This window comes from Erinaceus europaeus, chromosome 11 (genome assembly GCF_950295315.1).
Source record: "Erinaceus europaeus chromosome 11, mEriEur2.1, whole genome shotgun sequence".
NCBI lineage: Eukaryota > Metazoa > Chordata > Mammalia > Eulipotyphla > Erinaceidae > Erinaceus > Erinaceus europaeus.
Window position 1 is genome coordinate 68,152,714 of NC_080172.1, and position 16,759 is coordinate 68,169,472.

Here is a 16,759-nt window from a genome sequence, read left to right on the forward strand (position 1 = left end):
TTTGACTATGGGAAAGGACATTCTAAGAAACTCCCAGAGACAGCTATGTCCCATGAGGCTAGATGAGAAAGTAAGCATAAGCTTCTGCAGAATTAAGCTGTGGTAGAAGCAAGAGGAGCTTTCTAGACAGGAAGAGCCCAAATATTTAGACTTTAAGAAGTCTCCTGCTCAGGCAGGGGAGATAATATAATGGTTATGCATACAGATTCTCATACCTAAGGCTCCCAGATCCTAGGTTCGATTCCCCCATGCCACCATGAGCCTGAGCTGAGCAGTGCACACGGGTAACAAAAAAAAAAAAAAAAAAAAAAAACTCCTTTTCTACTTTGTGTGTGTTTGTGAGACAGCCAGTGGGGGGGGACCTAACATGGCTATTAACTTTTAAGAAATAATTTGCACCTTGGGGATGGAGAGATAGCATAATGGTTATGAAAAAGACTCTTATGCCTGAGGCTCTGAAGTTCCAGGTTCAACCCCCAGCACTACCATAAGCCAGAGCTGAGCAGTTCTCTGGTTAAAAAAAAAATTATTAAGCGCAGGGTGGCGCAAAGCACAAGGACCGGCATAAGGATCCCGGTTCAAACCCCGGCTCCCCACCTGCAGGGCAGTCGCTTCACAGGCGGTGAAGCAGGTCTGCAGGTGTCTATCTTTCTCTCCTCCTCTCTGTCTTCCCCTCCTCTCTCCATTTCTCTCTGTCCTATCCAACAACGACAACAACAATAATAAATACAACAATAAAACAACAAGGGCAACATAAGGGAATAAATAAAATAAATATTAAAAAAAAAATTAAAAAAAAAAATTAAAAAATAAATAAATAACTTGCACCCAGCTACACACACTCACACATTGTGCTGAGGACAATATAGCCCAGAAGCCAAAGGCTCTCTGAGGACTTTTCAGAATTCCTTTCCCACAAAACTTGGAAGAAAAGCCAACAGTGGCTGATTCAAAACTGGTCTTAGACAGCTTGGACTCTGCGTTAAGGCTCTTTTCTTTGGTTCTCCTCTCTCCTGGCATCAGAGGAAGAGAAAGACCTTGGGTGTCAGGGAAAGCCATGTTTCCCCAAGGTCAGTACAATTAACACCCTCTTGACTTTGTAGGTGTGAACAGAGATGCCCCAAATAAGCCCTCCTCTTAGCAACCTTAGTGAGGGCTCAGGTTGGTCTTGTTTGCTGGGGTAGACAAGAAGGCCTGAGCTGCGGAGGGGAAAAATAGAGACCATGCAGCTACCTGAACACCTGGAGCTGTCACACACACTCTTCTGCCACCTCCAGCACTTGATCAGCAGCTTCAGCTTCCAGCCTCCTCTGCTCTCCCACCAGTGACTGAACCTGCTGAGAGCAGAGTTCTCACCCAGTGATCCTCAAAGAATCAGAACACTCTAGTGGCATAAGTGTGTCCCATGTTTATTTGTCATATGTCAGGGAATCCTACTTATTTTTTCTAAGATTTATTTTATTTATTTCATAGGAGGTAGGGAAAGGGAGAAGGAGAAGGAGCAGGAGAGGGGGAGGGGGAGGGGGAGGGAGAGTCTTATGACCAGAACAGCACTCTGGCATATAATATGGTACCAAGAATCAAACTCAGGACGTAATGATTGCAAGTCCAAAGCTCTACCAGTTCACCACTTCCTGGGCCAGGGACTCCCACTGATATACAAGGGCCTGGGGAACTCGACCATCATCCTGCCTGTATAATCTTTTTCCTCAGGGCATCTGCTATGGCTGGGACCATCCCCCACCCCACCCCCAGGATCTCATGGCCAAACTGTTCATCTTCCTCCTAATCCAAAAAGCATTTCTTTGATTTTCTTTTCGTTCAAATGACAGCGTTAACATTTCCCCAAGACATCAAAGTCTCACTGCAGGTGGGAACCAACATGCACATAAGTGTGTACTTATCTAAAGGATTCCCTCTTCTTTGGCCCCACGATATGAGCAGAGCAGAGCAGAGTCTGGTGAGCATATCTTCCAGCCAGGACAGGCAGGCTTCCTTCCTCTGCTCAAACTTTGCAGTCCTGGAGTTTATCCCTCTGCCTCCCTTTCTATGCTTGCTCCTGTCAGGGGCAAAGTGACCAGCCAGAGCCCTGACTATGGTGCCCAGACCAACATGGGGCTGGGGGCCCCAGAGCCCTGAAAGCCAACACAACATTATAGCCATCTGAAGGAGCACCAACACATCTCTCTCTCATATATATTTTTTAATTACTTTTCTTTTTAGAAAAATTTAAACCTCTATTTATTTATTATTGGATAGAGACAGAAATTGAGAGGGAAGGGGAAGAGAGAGAGATGGATAGAGATGGAGAGATGCCTGAAACCTTGCTTCACCACTTGTGCAGGTGGGGACCAGGGGCTTAAACCCGGGTCCTTGTGTACTATAATGTGTGTGCTTAACCAGGTGCACCACCTCCTGCCCCTCAAATCAATCTCTCTCTCCCTCTCCCTCTCCCTCTCCCTCTCCCTCTCCCTCTCTCTCTCCCTCTCCTTCTCCTTCTCCCCCTCTGCCTTTTCCTCCCACTCTTCTTGCTCTTAGTCTTCTTTTTTAAAAATTTATTTCTTTATTGGGAAATTAATGTTTTACATTCAACAGTAAATACAATAGTTTGTACATGCATAATATTCCCCACTCTTAGTCTTCTATAGGCAGAGCTGGCTTCACTCTAACCCTCTCTCCACAGAGTCCAGGGGTCATTTCCTCTCACCCACCCAACACTGGGGAACCAAGTCCAACAAGAGGAGGTTCTGACCCTCCTTTTCAATTGTCATCCTCTTTTTATTATTTTTTTTCTTTCAAAAAATCCTTAAGCCATATCTGCCTGTTTTCAACTCTTTGGCAGCTGGCCAAGCAGGCCACAGGGGACAATCACATCACACAAGCCCTGCTTCTGTTCCTTGCTCCCTTCCCCCTGATGAACTGCCAATGTCGCTCAGAGGACAGCCAGCACTGGGCATTAGCTGCAGGCCAGTAGGGCCAGTTGGAGTCTTGTTACTGCCCCACACAGCAGGACAGAGAAGCCTCCCCCACCTCTACCTCTCAGTGGGGGCTCTGTCAGGGCAAGGGCGAGGGGGCATCTAAGATAGCTCAGGCAGGCAAGAGTCACACAGCAAAAGAGACCCTGTAACTGAAATAGAAAGCAGAATATTTATATTACTAATCAATTTTCTATGATAGCTGAGCTCAGAGCTTTAAATAGGATGGGGAGGTAATGGGAGTGAAGTTCCTGGTCCCTGAACCAATGGTTGGCAAATTGCAGTGTAGAACTTAGTAGGGCCTCCACTTATTTTAGATTTCACCAGGCAAAAAATTTGCATTTTAACTTGTGTGTTTCAATAGTTTGATGTTTAAGTAAACATATGTGTTGAGGTGAATGCTCAGGGATGTATTTGCAGGGAAATTATAAAAAAATTATCATTATCACATGCAAAGATCTGGGTTCAAGCCCCCTCTCCTCACCTGCAGGGAGGAAGCTTCATGAGTGATGAAGCAACTACTCTAAGGATCTGTCTGTCTCTTCCACACCATTCTCAATTTCTCTCTGTTCTATCAAACAAAGGGAAGAAAGAGAGAGAGAAGTAAAGGGCCACTGGGAGAGGTGGATTCATTTTGTAGGCACCAAGCCCCAGTGGTAACCCTGGTAGAACACAACAACAACAACAACAACAAAAGTTGAAGAAAGACTGGAGAGTAGTTATGCAGAAAGTCTTTCATGCCTGAAGCACCAAAAGTTCCAGGTTTAGTATGTGTGCTTAAGCCAGTGTGCCACCACCCGGTCCCAAGTTCCAGGTTTAAACCCCAGTACCACCAGAAGCCAGAGCACTCTCGTAAGGAAAAAAAAAAAAAAAAACTGGGGAAGGCTGGGAAGATAGTTCACCTGTTTAATGAGACTGTTTGTCATGCACTTGACCCAGGTTAAAGCCTGGCCCCCACTGCAGTGAAAGAAGCTTCAGTGCTGTGGTTTCTCTCTATCTTTCTATTTCTATCTGAAAAAGTCAAACCAGAGAAGCAAAACCCAGTGACAACAGGAAAAAAAGTGTCTGGGATCTGGAAGATAACTCACCTGGTAGAGTGTTTTGTTTGTTTTTGTTTGTTTTGCTTTCTTTTTTTCCCAGTGCTCTACTCAGTTCTGGCTTATAGTGTATTGGAGATGGAATCTGGGACCACAGAGCCTCAGGCGTGGAAGTCTTTTTGCTATCTCTGTCTTCACAGTTATAGGATGCATACTTTACCATGTTCAAGGACCTGGGTTCAAGCCTTCAGCACCATATAGGAACACAATACACAAGGGGAAGATTCCCAAGCAGTGGAACAGTGCTGTATTGTCTCCTTTTTCTTGTCCTCTCTCTCTCTCAGCTTGAAAGGGGTGGGGAGGAAAGTCCTCTAGGAGCAGTGGAGTTGTATAGACATGTAGCCCCAGGGATGGAAAAGTGTTTGGAATCCACTCTAGCACACACAGAGGCGTAAGTATGTGTGTGTGTGTGTGTGTGTGTGTGTGTGTGTGTGTGTGTGTGTGTGTACGCATGCGCTGTTTGCCACAGCTGTGCACTGGGGTGATAGTAATGCAATGGAGCAGAGGGTGCTGGGCAGGAGGTTGACTTGATGGGAACAGAGGTGCTGTCACAGTCCAGGAAAATGCCTCTTCCTGGGAAGGGGAGGAGGAGTCCTGAGGAGGCCAGCAAACCCAGGCCTCAGGGGAACCCAGGTAGGACATTTGTATTTTGTCAGCTAAGGCAGACAGGCATCCCGAGAGGAGAGACCTGACACCTGGTCATGCTCCAAGCTAACACTCAGCACTCAGCAGAGCCCTCTTGACTTGGGCCTGGAAGGCAAGAAACACAATCTAGTCTCTCTCCTCACTGGGAGACCAAGGGGAAGTGAGTGGGTCTAATCTTTCCCAGACTGTGTTTGCATAGAGCGATCCTCCACAAACTGGGAGCAGCCACCAGAGCCAAAGAGGGACACCAGGGAAGGAGGGTCAGGCACCAGCCCCTCTGCTCTGATCTCAGTGCTGTCCTAGCAGGTCTGGGTGTAACTCTCTCCTGAGTCCAGCCTCAAACTGGGCATCTGGGCTGACACTTGGAGCTCACACTTGACACTGAAAGTAGCCTTGTTAAAAGGGGTGTTGTTATGGACAGATGTTCAAGTTGTGGATATAGCTCATTGGTAGAGCACATGCTTTACATGCACGGGGGTCCTGAGTTCAATCTCTGGTGCATACACACACACACACACACACACACACACACAACAAATGTAGAAAAGAAGTGAAAGAAAAACCACACATGGGGGCTGGGTTGTGGCATACCAGAGCACACATGTTACCATGTGCAAGAATGCAAATTCAAGTCCCCAGCTCCTACCTGCAGAGGTGAAGCTTCATGATCAATGAAGCAGTGTTGCAAGTGTTCCTCTTTCACCCTTTCTACATTCCCTGCCCTTCTCGGTTTCCCTCTGTCTCTATCAACAAAAAGAAGGAGGAGGAGGAAGAGAAAGACAAACCACATAGACTGGGCTGGCCTGTGCACAAACAGAAAATGAACCTCAGTTGATTAAATGTCTGTAGTGGAGAGTTAGAAATTAAGAGGTGTGTTGGGGGAGTCGGGCTGTAGCGCAGCGGGCTAAGCACAGGTGGTGCAAAGCACAAGGACCGGCATAAGGATCCCGGTTGGAACCCCGGCTCCCCACCTGCAGGGGAGTCGCTTCACAGGCGGTGAAGCAGGTCTGCAGGTGTCTATCTTTCTCTCCTCCTCTCTGTCTTCCCCTCCTCTCTCCATTTCTCTCTGTCCTATCCAACAACGACAACAACAATAATAACTACAACAATAAAACAACAAGGGCAACAAAAGGGAATAAATAAATAAAATAAATTAAAAAAAAAGAAATTAAGAGGTGTCAGGACTGCACTCTAATTCTCCCTCTCAAGATGTATTTTATTTATTGACAGAGAGAGAGAGAGAGAGAGTCCAGAGTATCACTCCAGCATATGCAATGGCAGGGCTTGAACTCAGGACTTCATGCTTGTAAATCCAGCTGGGGCAGGATCCATGTCCGCTGAACTCTACTTTCCCCACCATCTGAGATTCACCACCCCTTGTTCTCTCTCTTTTCATTCACTCAGAGCACCCCAAGATCTGGCTCCCTCGGGCCCTGAGGCAGACCTACATCCGGAAGGTTGGAGACACAGTAAACCTACTAATCCCATTCCAGGTACTCACGCCAGCCTCATGCTGCTGGGTTCATGGTGGGGACCAGGTTAGGATTTTGCTTTGGAAACACACACCAAGGCATATGCTAGCAGTGGGCCTGTATCCTGGCCTTAAGGGAGGTGTTCATGCTGCCAGAAGCCAGCAGGGGAGCAACCCTCCCCTATGCAGCCCTGAGGGTGGTCTGGGTCCCCCATTTGCACACTCCTGCCCTGAGACAAGATGATGGAGTCCTTCTGTTAGACTGGATAGAGAGCCTGGGGGAGTCTGGGAAGCTATTAGAGTTGCCCTCAGGGTACATGACTTAATTCCTCAGGGCAGTCCTTTGGGGGTCTGGCGGTAGCGCAACAGGGTTAAGAGCATGTGGGGCAAAGCGCAAGGACCGGCATAAGGATCCCGGTTGGAACCCCGGCTCCCCACCTGCAGGGGAGTCGCTTCACAGGCGGTGAAGCAGGTCTGCAGGTATCTATCTTTCTCTCCCCCTCTCTGTCTTCCCTTCCTCTCTCCATTTCTCTCTGTCCTATCCAACAACAATGATGGCAACAACAACAATAATAACAATGATAAACAACAAGGGCAACAAAAGGAAAATAAATTAACAAAGAAGAAAAAGATGGGGGACTCAAAGTCACCCCCTCCTTTCCCATGATCCTTAGGCTGTTGCAGAAAGAAGAGCTCCCCCACAGGACTCCTTCTGACTCTGGGAACTTGCAGCTGCAACTCAGATCAGCATGTGAATCTGGGGTGCTGAGGGTCCAGAGGCCTCATGGGGTCTTCACAGCCTGCCTTAAACCCCCCCCCCCCCACACTCAGGGCAAACCCAGACCTCAGGCCACCTGGACCCACGATGGCAGCGCCTTAGACCTCAGCCGCGTGAGCGTGCGGAATGGAGAGCAGGACTCCATCCTCTTCATCCGCCAAGCCCAGCGCGCCGACTCTGGGCGCTACCAGCTCCGAGTGCAGCTGGGCGGGCTGGAGGCCACAGCCACCATCGACATCCTGGTCATTGGTATGGGGAGGAGGGGTACCGAAAATGGGGGGATTCCCTCTCCAGATTACAAAGAGCCTAAATCTCAGAGAGCTGGGGGAGGCAGATGGGTGCAGGGCTGAGAAGGGGAAGGGACTCCCCCACACCAGCTGAACCATACCCCACTCCATGCTTTGCCTTTTCAAGAGAGGCCAGGACCCCCTCAGAGCATCAAACTGGTGGACGTCTGGGGCTGCAACGCCACCCTAGAGTGGACACCCCCCCAAGACACGGGCAACGTGGCACTTCTAGGGTACACCGTGCAGAAGGCTGACACAAAATCTGGGGTGAGCCTGGTGGGAGGGAGGGATAGCACCATCCAGCCTTGGGCTCTGGGATCTCCATGGGGAGGCAGGGCTGAGGGAGAGTGGGTGCATAAAGCAGGGGTCTCATTGTGGCCTCTTCCCTGCCTGAAGCTGTGGTTCACAGTGCTGGAGTGCCACCATCGCACCAGCTGCATAGTCTCTGGGCTCGTCGTGGGCAACTCCTACGCGTTCCGGGTCTTCGCGAAGAATCAGTGTGGGCTCAGCGAGACTGCCCCCGTCACAGCTGAGCTGGCCCACATCCAAAAAGCAGGTGAGCCCTCCCCTCCCCCCCCACACAGACAGATACAAACTAGGAAGGGTTATGGGGAGACTGAAGAGGGGCGGGGCCGGATTTACAGCGCTGCCCTCCTCGCTGCCTGCAGTCACAGTCCACAAGACCAAAGGGTTTGACCAACGGGACTTCTCGGAGGCTCCCAGGTTCACGCAGCCACTGGCTGACTGCACCACCGTCACTGGCTATGACACCCAGCTCTTCTGCTGCGTCCGTGCCTCTCCCAGGGTGAGTCCCTGATGGAGAGGTGGCTGCAGGGGGCTTAGCAGGGCGGGGGTGGGGGAACAGCTGCTCATAATCACCTTGCCCCACCCTCAGGTCGCTTCTAGCAGAGACAACTGTCCCACCACCATCCCATCACTCCTGCAGCTGGGCGAGTAGAAACCAGCTCAGGAGGCCAAGGCACACTGATGCAGATGCGGTTTCCAGTCTTTCTTTTAAAGTTTATAGTTCATGCGTGAAGGAATGACCTGTTGGCGTTTAGCTAGGTCTCTCTCCTTCCTTCCCTCCTTTCATCACTCCTCTCCTCTCTTCTTCCCTTCCCTTCTTTCCCCTCCCCTTCTTCCCAGCCCCCCTTCCACTAGAGAGCACTGCTGAGCTCTGGCTTAAGGTAGGGCAAGAGCTTGAATCTGGTATCTAGGCGCCTCAAGCATGAAAGTCTTTTGCAAGGGGTCAACGTAATAGCTCACTTGGCTAGTACTCTGCTTTGCCATATGCTGGTTCAAGCTCAGCCCCCACCAAATTGGAGGAAGCTTTGGTGCTGTGGTGTCTCTGTGTATCTCTCTATCTCTGTCTCTCTTCTCTATCTCTGTGTGTCCCCCATCTCTCTGAAATTTAAAAAGAAAAGAAAAAAGGGAGTCGGGCGGCAGAGCAGCGGGTTAAGCACATGTAGCACAAAGCACAAGGACCGGTGTAAGGATCCGGGTTCGAGCCCCAACTGCCCACATCCAGAGGAGTCGCTTCACAAGCCCTGAAGCAGGTCTGCAGGTGTCTATCTTTCTCTCCCATTCTGTCTCTCCATTTCTCCTCTCTCCATTTCTCCCTGTCCTATTCAACAACAATGACATCAATAATAACTACAACAATAAAACAAGAGCAACAAAAGGGAATAAATAAATATTTTTAAGAATTTAAGAAAAAAAAGAAAAAGAAATTCTTTTGCAGTGGCATGGGAGGAGCATTTGACTATTGAGCATGAGGTCCCAAATTTGATCTCCAGAATCACATGTGCCAGAGTGCTACTTGTGTTCTGTCTCTCTCTCTAATTAGAAGTTTTTTTAAAAAAAGATTAAGTAAACTCTTTAGCAAAACCATTATGCTAATTCCCTGGCCCTGGGCTTATGCTTCTAGTTGTTGCCCTGGGAGAGGTGATGGTTTCTTTTTCTTCAGCTGCACCACACTCCCAGACATTATCTGATCTGGGTCACACACATTTGAGCAGCCTAAAATTGTATCTTTGGCCACAACCCTGAGCAGGGCTCTCTGGCTACTCACAATCTAGAATTATATATATGACATGAATCATCACTTTTTTTTTTTACCAAGTACCTTTTGTGAGTCCTAAACCAGACTACATGGAGATAACATTTCAGAATAAGAATTGCACTCTAGAAATGACTTCCTAACTAGAGAGGACACATATGACTTCCAGAGCCACAGTGGGAACAAAATATGAAAGATTCAATAATGTGTAGGCAAAAAAAAAGGAGCGCTGATCCCCAGAACTTCTGATCTATGAAGGGGCTGCTTGAACAGGAAGGGACAGAAATCACCACCTTTCTGCTAGTCAGATGTACTTAATGACGAGGTTTCAGGAGTTCTTTTCCACCAAGAGAAGGAAATGATTGAGGGAACTAGAAAGGGAACAGTTTCTCATAACAGAGTGGCTGGAGAACTTTCCAGAAGGTCAATCTTTTCTAGATCCCCATACCAGCTGATCTTAAAGCACTCCTGGGCAGGGGTAGATAGCAAAGACTATGCAAAGGTTATGCAAAGACTCTCATGCCTGAGACTTCAAAGTCCCAGGTTCAATCTCCCACACCGCCATAAGCCAGCGCTGAAGAATGTTCTGGTAAAAACACAAAACACTCCTCTCCCTTTACTTCTCTGACCGCTACATCCCTAAGCCTTGAGCCTGAGTACAGAAAGAATTAGTTTATACCAGCCCTTGATGTCCATTTATCTTTATCTTCCAGCCCAAGATCATCTGGCTGAAGAACAAGATTGATATCCAAGGTAACCCCAAGTACAGAGCTCTTACTCAACTGGGAATCTGCTCCCTAGAAATCCGCAAACCTGGGCCCTTTGATGGGGGAATCTATACCTGCAAGGCCGTTAACCACCTGGGGGAGGCATCTGTGGACTGTCGAGTGGATGTGAAAGGTAAGGGTAAGAGAACACATGCCTGGGAGTGGAATCATCTCTCACCTCACATGAGAATGTTGGGGCTGAGGGGCCAGGTGGTGGCACACCTGGTTAAGTGCACATGCTACAATCACAAGGATTCAAGTTTAAGTCCCTGGACACCATCTACAAGGAGAAAGCTTCACAAATGGTGAAACAGTGCTGCAGAGTTGCTTGCCCCTCACCTCCTCTCATCATGGTTATAACATCAGAGTGTACCTAAAGACCTGTTTTTATTATCCACTATCTCATTTCTCTCCATCAACGTTCAGTGATACAGGGGGGCTAGGCGAAATAGCACAGTGCTTTACACAACAAACTTTCTTGCTTGAGGCATTAGTGGTCCCAGGTTCATTTCTGAGAACCACCACAAGCCAGAGCAGAGCAGTATTCTGGTTTAAAAAAAAAAAAAAAAAGGAGTTGGGCCATGGTGCTGCAGGTTAAGCACACATGGTATGAAGCGCAAGGAATGCTGGCTCGAGCCCCCGGCTCCCCACCTGCTTCACAAGCAGCAAATGTTATCTTTCTCTCCCCCTCTCTGTCTTTCCCTCCTCTCTCCATTTCTCTCTATCCTATCCAACAACAATGACAGCAATAATAACAACAATAATAACAACAATGACAAACAAGGGCAACAAAAGGAAAAAAAATAAATAAAAATAAAGTCTTTAAAAATATTTAATACTGGGTGGGAAGAGATAGGATAATGGTTGTGCAAAGACACTGTTATGGCTGAGGTTTCAAAGTCCCAGGTTTACCACCTGTGCCACCATAAGCCAGAGCTGAGCAGTGCCCTGGTAAAATTAATAAAATTTATTTAATAAAATAAATTATATGTGAGGAGAGAGGGGGGAGCACTGCTCAGCTTTGACTTATGGTGATACAGGGAATTGAACCTGGGACCTCTAACAATCCAAGTATGAGTTATTTGCATAACTATTATGCTGTCTCCGCAGCATAAAAGGCTTTTAAAATTTTTTATTTATAAAAATAAAATATTGACTAAACCATAGGATAAGAGGGATACAACTTCATACAATTCCCACCACCAGAACTCTGTATCCCATCCCCTTCCCTGATAGCTTTCCTATTCTTTTTATTCTTTTTATTTATTTATTTATGTATTTATTCCCTTTTGTTGCCCTTGTTGTAGTTATTGAATAGAACAGAGAGAAATGGAGAGAGGAGGGAAAGACAGAGAGGGGGAAAGAAAGATAGACATCTGCAGACCTGCTTCACCGCCTGTGAAGCAACTCCCCTGCAGGTGGGGAGGGGGGGTCGAACCAGGATCCTTACACTGGTCCTTGTGCTTAGCACCACCAGCACTTAACCTGCTGCACTACTGCCTGACTCCGGCTTTCTCGAAACTTTACATCAGGCTCAACCTGACGCTGTTGACTGGCTACGGAAGAAGGGCAAACACTAGAAGAACCCTCTGGGAGTATGGACCCAGGGTCATTGTGGATGCAGAAGGTGGAAGGTCTGGCTTCTGTAATTGCTTCCCCACTGAACATGGGCGTTGACAAGTTGATCCATACTCCCAGCCTGTCTTTCTCTTCTCCTAGTGGGGAAGCAGAGCTCCAGTACACATTGGTGGGGTTGTCTGTCCAGGAAAGTCTGGTCAGCATCATGCTAGCATCTGGAACCTGGTGATTGAAAATAGAGTTAACATACAAAGCCAAACAGATTGTTGACCAATCATGGACCTAAAGGCTGGAATAGTGCAGATGAAGAGTTGTGGGGCCCTCCATTTTGTATACAGCTAGTAGCATATTTTAATTATATTCCAAAGGGCCTGTGGCTATACTAGTGCTTTGTGTTGTTGTTGTTGTTTGTTTGTTTGTTTCCCTGAGCCTGAAATCTGATATACAGGTGGGTTCAAGTTATTGTCTGGGGAAATAATGTCATGGCTGGAAAAAGGACCAGAAAGCTGGATCAGGGAAGAGAGTAGCTCCCAAATATGGGAAAAGACTTTTTTTTTTTTAAGAGAGAGGGGCCAGGCAGTGGCACACCTGGTTAAGCACACACATTACAGTGCACAAAGACCTGGGCTCAAGTCCCTAGTCCCCAGCTATCTCTCTGTCTCTACCCAATAATAAATAAATAAACAAATTAATAAAGATTTAAAAATGGGGGACCAGGTGTTGGTGCAACTGGTTGAGCACACATATTAACATTACACAAAGACCCAGGTTCAAGTCCCCAGTCCCCACCTGCAGAGTGGAACCTTCAAAAGTGGTGAAATAGTGCTGCAAGTGTCTCTCTTTCTCCCTGTCTTCCTTCCCCTCTCAGATTCTCTCTGTATCATTGTTGGTATGCTTCTCATTCTGCTTCTAAAAACCCCTTCTGTTTCATTTGGTTTAATCCCCCCCTGGTTAACACTGTATTCTATTTACATAACTAAGCACTAGCATGCTTGCAGGGCATTGGTTTAATCCCCACTGGTTCATGATGTCTTTTTGCTCCACCCACTCTTGTAGTACACCCTGATTTGCACCAGTCACTTTTCGCTCCACCCTCTCTGTGTCACATCCTGTTTCCGCCCTACTTGGCGAGTGTATATAGGATTGTCTTTTTAGTTTAGTTAAATTTTTAGTTTAGTTTAGCTTAGTTTGGCCGTAGATTGCGCTGCGTTCTGCATGAATAAAGAGATACTGCGTACAACCCAGCCATGAGTCCCGGGTTGTCTGTCTCCCGTGAGTGAAGCTCAGCCCGGCATATCATAAATAAATGAAAATAAATAAATAAATAATTTTAAAAAGATTTTAAATCAAGCCCCTGGCTACCCACCTGCAGAGAGGTCACTTCACAAGTGGTGAAGCAGGTCTGCAGGTGTCTATCTTTCTCTCTCCCTCTCTGTCTTCCCTTCCTCTCTCCATTTCTCTCTGTCCTAACAACAACAATGATAAACAAAAGGGAAAAAAATAGCCTTCAGGTTGTGTAGTGCAAGCACCAAGCCCCAGCAATAACTCTGGAGGAAAAAAAAAAGAGGTTTTAAAAAAGAAAAGAGAAAAGAAAACCTAAAGAGAGAGAGAGAACTCATGCCCCAGTACTCCACTCCCTTCTCCTTCTCCAAAGTCCTTTGACTCCGGAGTCAGAGTGTAATACATTAACACAGTAAACCCTGTCCGACTTTATTTTTTTTAATGCTTTTTAATATTTTGTTTATTTTATTTTTAATTAGAAAGAGTAAATACATAGGGAAAGATATGGAGAGAGAGAGAAAGAGGAAGAGACCAGAACACTGCTCAGTTCTGGTTTATGGTGGTGCTGGGGATTACACCTAGGACCTCAGAGCCTTAGGCTTGAGAGGCTTTTGCAGAACCACTATGCTGTCTCCCCAGTTTTACTCCAACTTGCTTACTTTCCTTTGAGCCTCCCCAGCCCAGGCTCTAGCTCCTATCTATTTATTTATTCATTTATTTGCATAACCCCAGGTTATGACTGGGGTTCGTTGTCTGCACAATGAATACGCCACTCCTGGCAGCCATCTTTTCTTTTCTTTTTTTTTTCCCCCCTGGGTTAGGCATTTTTCCTTTTTAAAATCTTTTCAATTTTTATTAATCAGCTAGGACAGAGAAATTTAGGAAGGTGAGGTAGAAAGGAAGACAGAGAGACACCTGCAACACTGCTTCACTCATCATGAAGTTTCCCCCTCAAGGCCAGGAGCAGGGGCTTGAACCTAGATCCTCAAGAGCTTGTTTGGAGGTTCTAGCTGAGGAGTGAAGCTACTCGTATACCCTCAACCAAAGACCGGTTATCTCTATTTGGGAAAGGCCATCCTCTTTGACCCACCATGCAGCTTTGGGAGGGACACAAATGCAGCGGTTAGGGAGGAAGGGGATACCCACCTAGCCAGCCAGATCAGCCGAATCAACCCTGGTGATCAATAGGGTGACAGATGTTGCAGTCAGATCCTGAACCTAGATCCTTACGCATGGTTAACATGTGTGCTCAACTAAGTGTGCCACTTGTCCAGCCCTCTCCTAGTCCATTTTTTAATACAAAGAGGACAATCTCTAAAAAATGTACATCATGAATAAAGAATGAAAGGGCCATTCTATGTTATAGTCTTCCTTATCAAGAGACTCCTAATTTGCATGACAGACTGCAGAAAACCTCAGACAGAATATCCCTCCCCAATGCTTCAAAAATTCCCATCGAATTCTGAGATATTAACATTGGGAACTGCCTCAATTCTTGCAGCTCCTCACTGAGACGCCTGAAAAGAATGTGGGTCATCCAATAAAGGTAAGGAAAGTGGTGAAGGTTATCTGAAAGCAGTTGTCATGTTTGGGGCTAGTGTTACTGAGTCTGGGGCAGATGTATATTCCTAGGCCTTTCAATCACTAGTGACCACTTTTCTTTTAAGCACTCTTTGGTTAACTAATGATATCACCCCTGTGGCCTGAGTGTAGTAGAGATGAAGGTAACTTCAGTAATCTCTTCTATACACCATGCTCTCAAGTTAATGATAGGCCAATTAATAGCCTCTTGGGGGGGAAAAAGAGTGATATTGTCCACCTGACTATGAGAGAGGTTGTTGAGATGGGGTGGACAGATACTATAAGACATTGAGGAGACAATCAGGAGTAGCAGGTGGACATGGGGTCACCACCACATATAGTAACAGTGTCAGATAGGAGAAAGAACAACAATGTTCTGGAAACTCTGGGTTTCTCTTTCAATATTATCAGTGAGGAGAGAAACAGATTAGTTTGTTTTGTTATTGTTGTTTGTTTTTTACCAGAGGACTGCTCAGCTCTGGCTTATGGCAATACTGGGGATTGAACCTGGGACCTCAGAGCCTCAGGCATAAAAGTCTTTTTGCATAATTATTATGCTGTCTCTCCAGCCATGTTTTGCTTTTTTACATTGAATATTATGTATTCTCCTTCTAAGAGAAGAAAACCACCATTATTTTTTAAATATTCTTATTTATTTATTATTGGATAGAAACAGAGAGAACTTGAGAGGAGAGGAGGAGATAGAGAGAGAGACAGAAAAATACCTGCAACCCTGCTTCACCACTCATGAAGCTTTCCCCCTGCATATGGGGACCACGGGCTTGAACCCAGGTCCTTGCACACTGTAATGTGTGCACTTCACCAGGTGCACCAACACCTGGCCCTACCACCATTGTTTTTATTGTCAATAATAATGAGATAATTGAGTATATAGTTCCAAGCAGCACCTTACTGGCAAATAGAAACCCAGATCATCACTTAGAATTTGATTGCTCCTGCAGACACTACGTCATTCACAGAGTAAATCTTTGGTAGTTAGGTACACACAGATGACTGAGATGAAAAATAAGCTCATAAAAGAATCAAAAAGGGAACCAGGCAGTGATGCACCTGGTTAAGTGCACACAATACAATGTGCAAAGGCCCTGGTTCAAGTCCCTGGTCCCCACCTGCAGGACAAAAACTTCACAAACAGTGAGGCAAGGCTGCAGCTGTTTCTCTGTCCTTTCCCCCCTACTTCCTTCTCCTCTCTCAGATTCTCTCTGTCTCTATCCAATACTAAATAAATGTATAGAAAAAGAAAAGAATCAAAGAGAACCAGTTCCCAGTATCTCCTCTGACTTACAGATCTTTTTTTTTTTAAAGTCACCTGCATTTTACTTTTTTTTATAGGACTCGCACTGTGAGGTCTTATAAACATTTCTGATATTCATGCTACAACAAGAAAAAATAAATAATAAAAATTATCATTGGAAGAAATAACAAAAATAGGATTTCTTTTACTTCTGACACAGCACTTAGCTGACAAAGAAAAAAACAATTGAAAATTAATCTGATCCCAGCAGCCATTTACTTAGATCTATCTTTGATATATAGCAAATGAAGCTCTTAAAGAATGCACTAAGAGCACTGGCTTCTGAAGCCATCTTTGCCAGTTGGCTTCCCAAGATGTTCTCTCCACCTCTCTCAATTTCTTCTGTGCTGATGGTATGTTGTGCTGGCCTTAGCTTCCTTTCTTCATTCATTCATATTAGCTGCCCTTGTACCTCTCTCCCAGCCAGCACCTGGGCAAGAAGCAGGTAAGTAAAGAAGTCATAGCACAGGACCCACAAAGAAGAAACTCTCCTGACCTCTGTCCTATGTCCTGGTTGTATTCCCACTGTTTGCTGTGCTGGCAACAACTGACTCTCTTTTCTGCCCCTCCAGGAAGCCAGATCATGCACTTAAGGAGCTTCAGTACAGCGTCTGACTTGGACTAGTCTAAATAAATGTGTGGAACTTCAGTGCATAATTATTCATCTTTTGAGCCTTTCTTTTTGGGGAAAAATGTTCAGGAAGTTGGAATTCTTTAGCCAGAAGGAATGTAATCTCAGGATTCTCTAACTCCTCTTTCTCTTCCCATGTCTATATTTTAACCCTCTTGCCCCGAGCCCCTTCTTTAGCTCAGTGAAACTCTACCCAGTACCAGGTGCAAAAAGAAAAAAGAAATGCTGAAAATTAATCTCTCTCTCTCTCTCTCTCTTCTTCTTTTTTACTGGCTAGTGTAAATTGAATAGCAG

General features: G+C 46.1%; 1 protein-coding gene across 1 annotated transcript; it reads left to right on the top strand.

Moving 5' to 3' along the window:
- Positions 1–6,117: 6,117 nt before the first annotated feature.
- On the top strand, positions 6,118–16,512 carry MYBPHL (myosin binding protein H like; the record flags this gene model as incomplete). Its single annotated transcript, XM_016190932.2, has 8 exons — positions 6,118–6,210; positions 7,020–7,215; positions 7,381–7,520; positions 7,650–7,809; positions 7,922–8,058; positions 10,026–10,212; positions 14,440–14,484; positions 16,407–16,512. Coding segments are annotated over 7 exons (924 nt in total), but the record flags the coding sequence as incomplete, so codon positions are not given.
- Between the last annotated feature and the right edge of the window lie 247 nt (positions 16,513–16,759).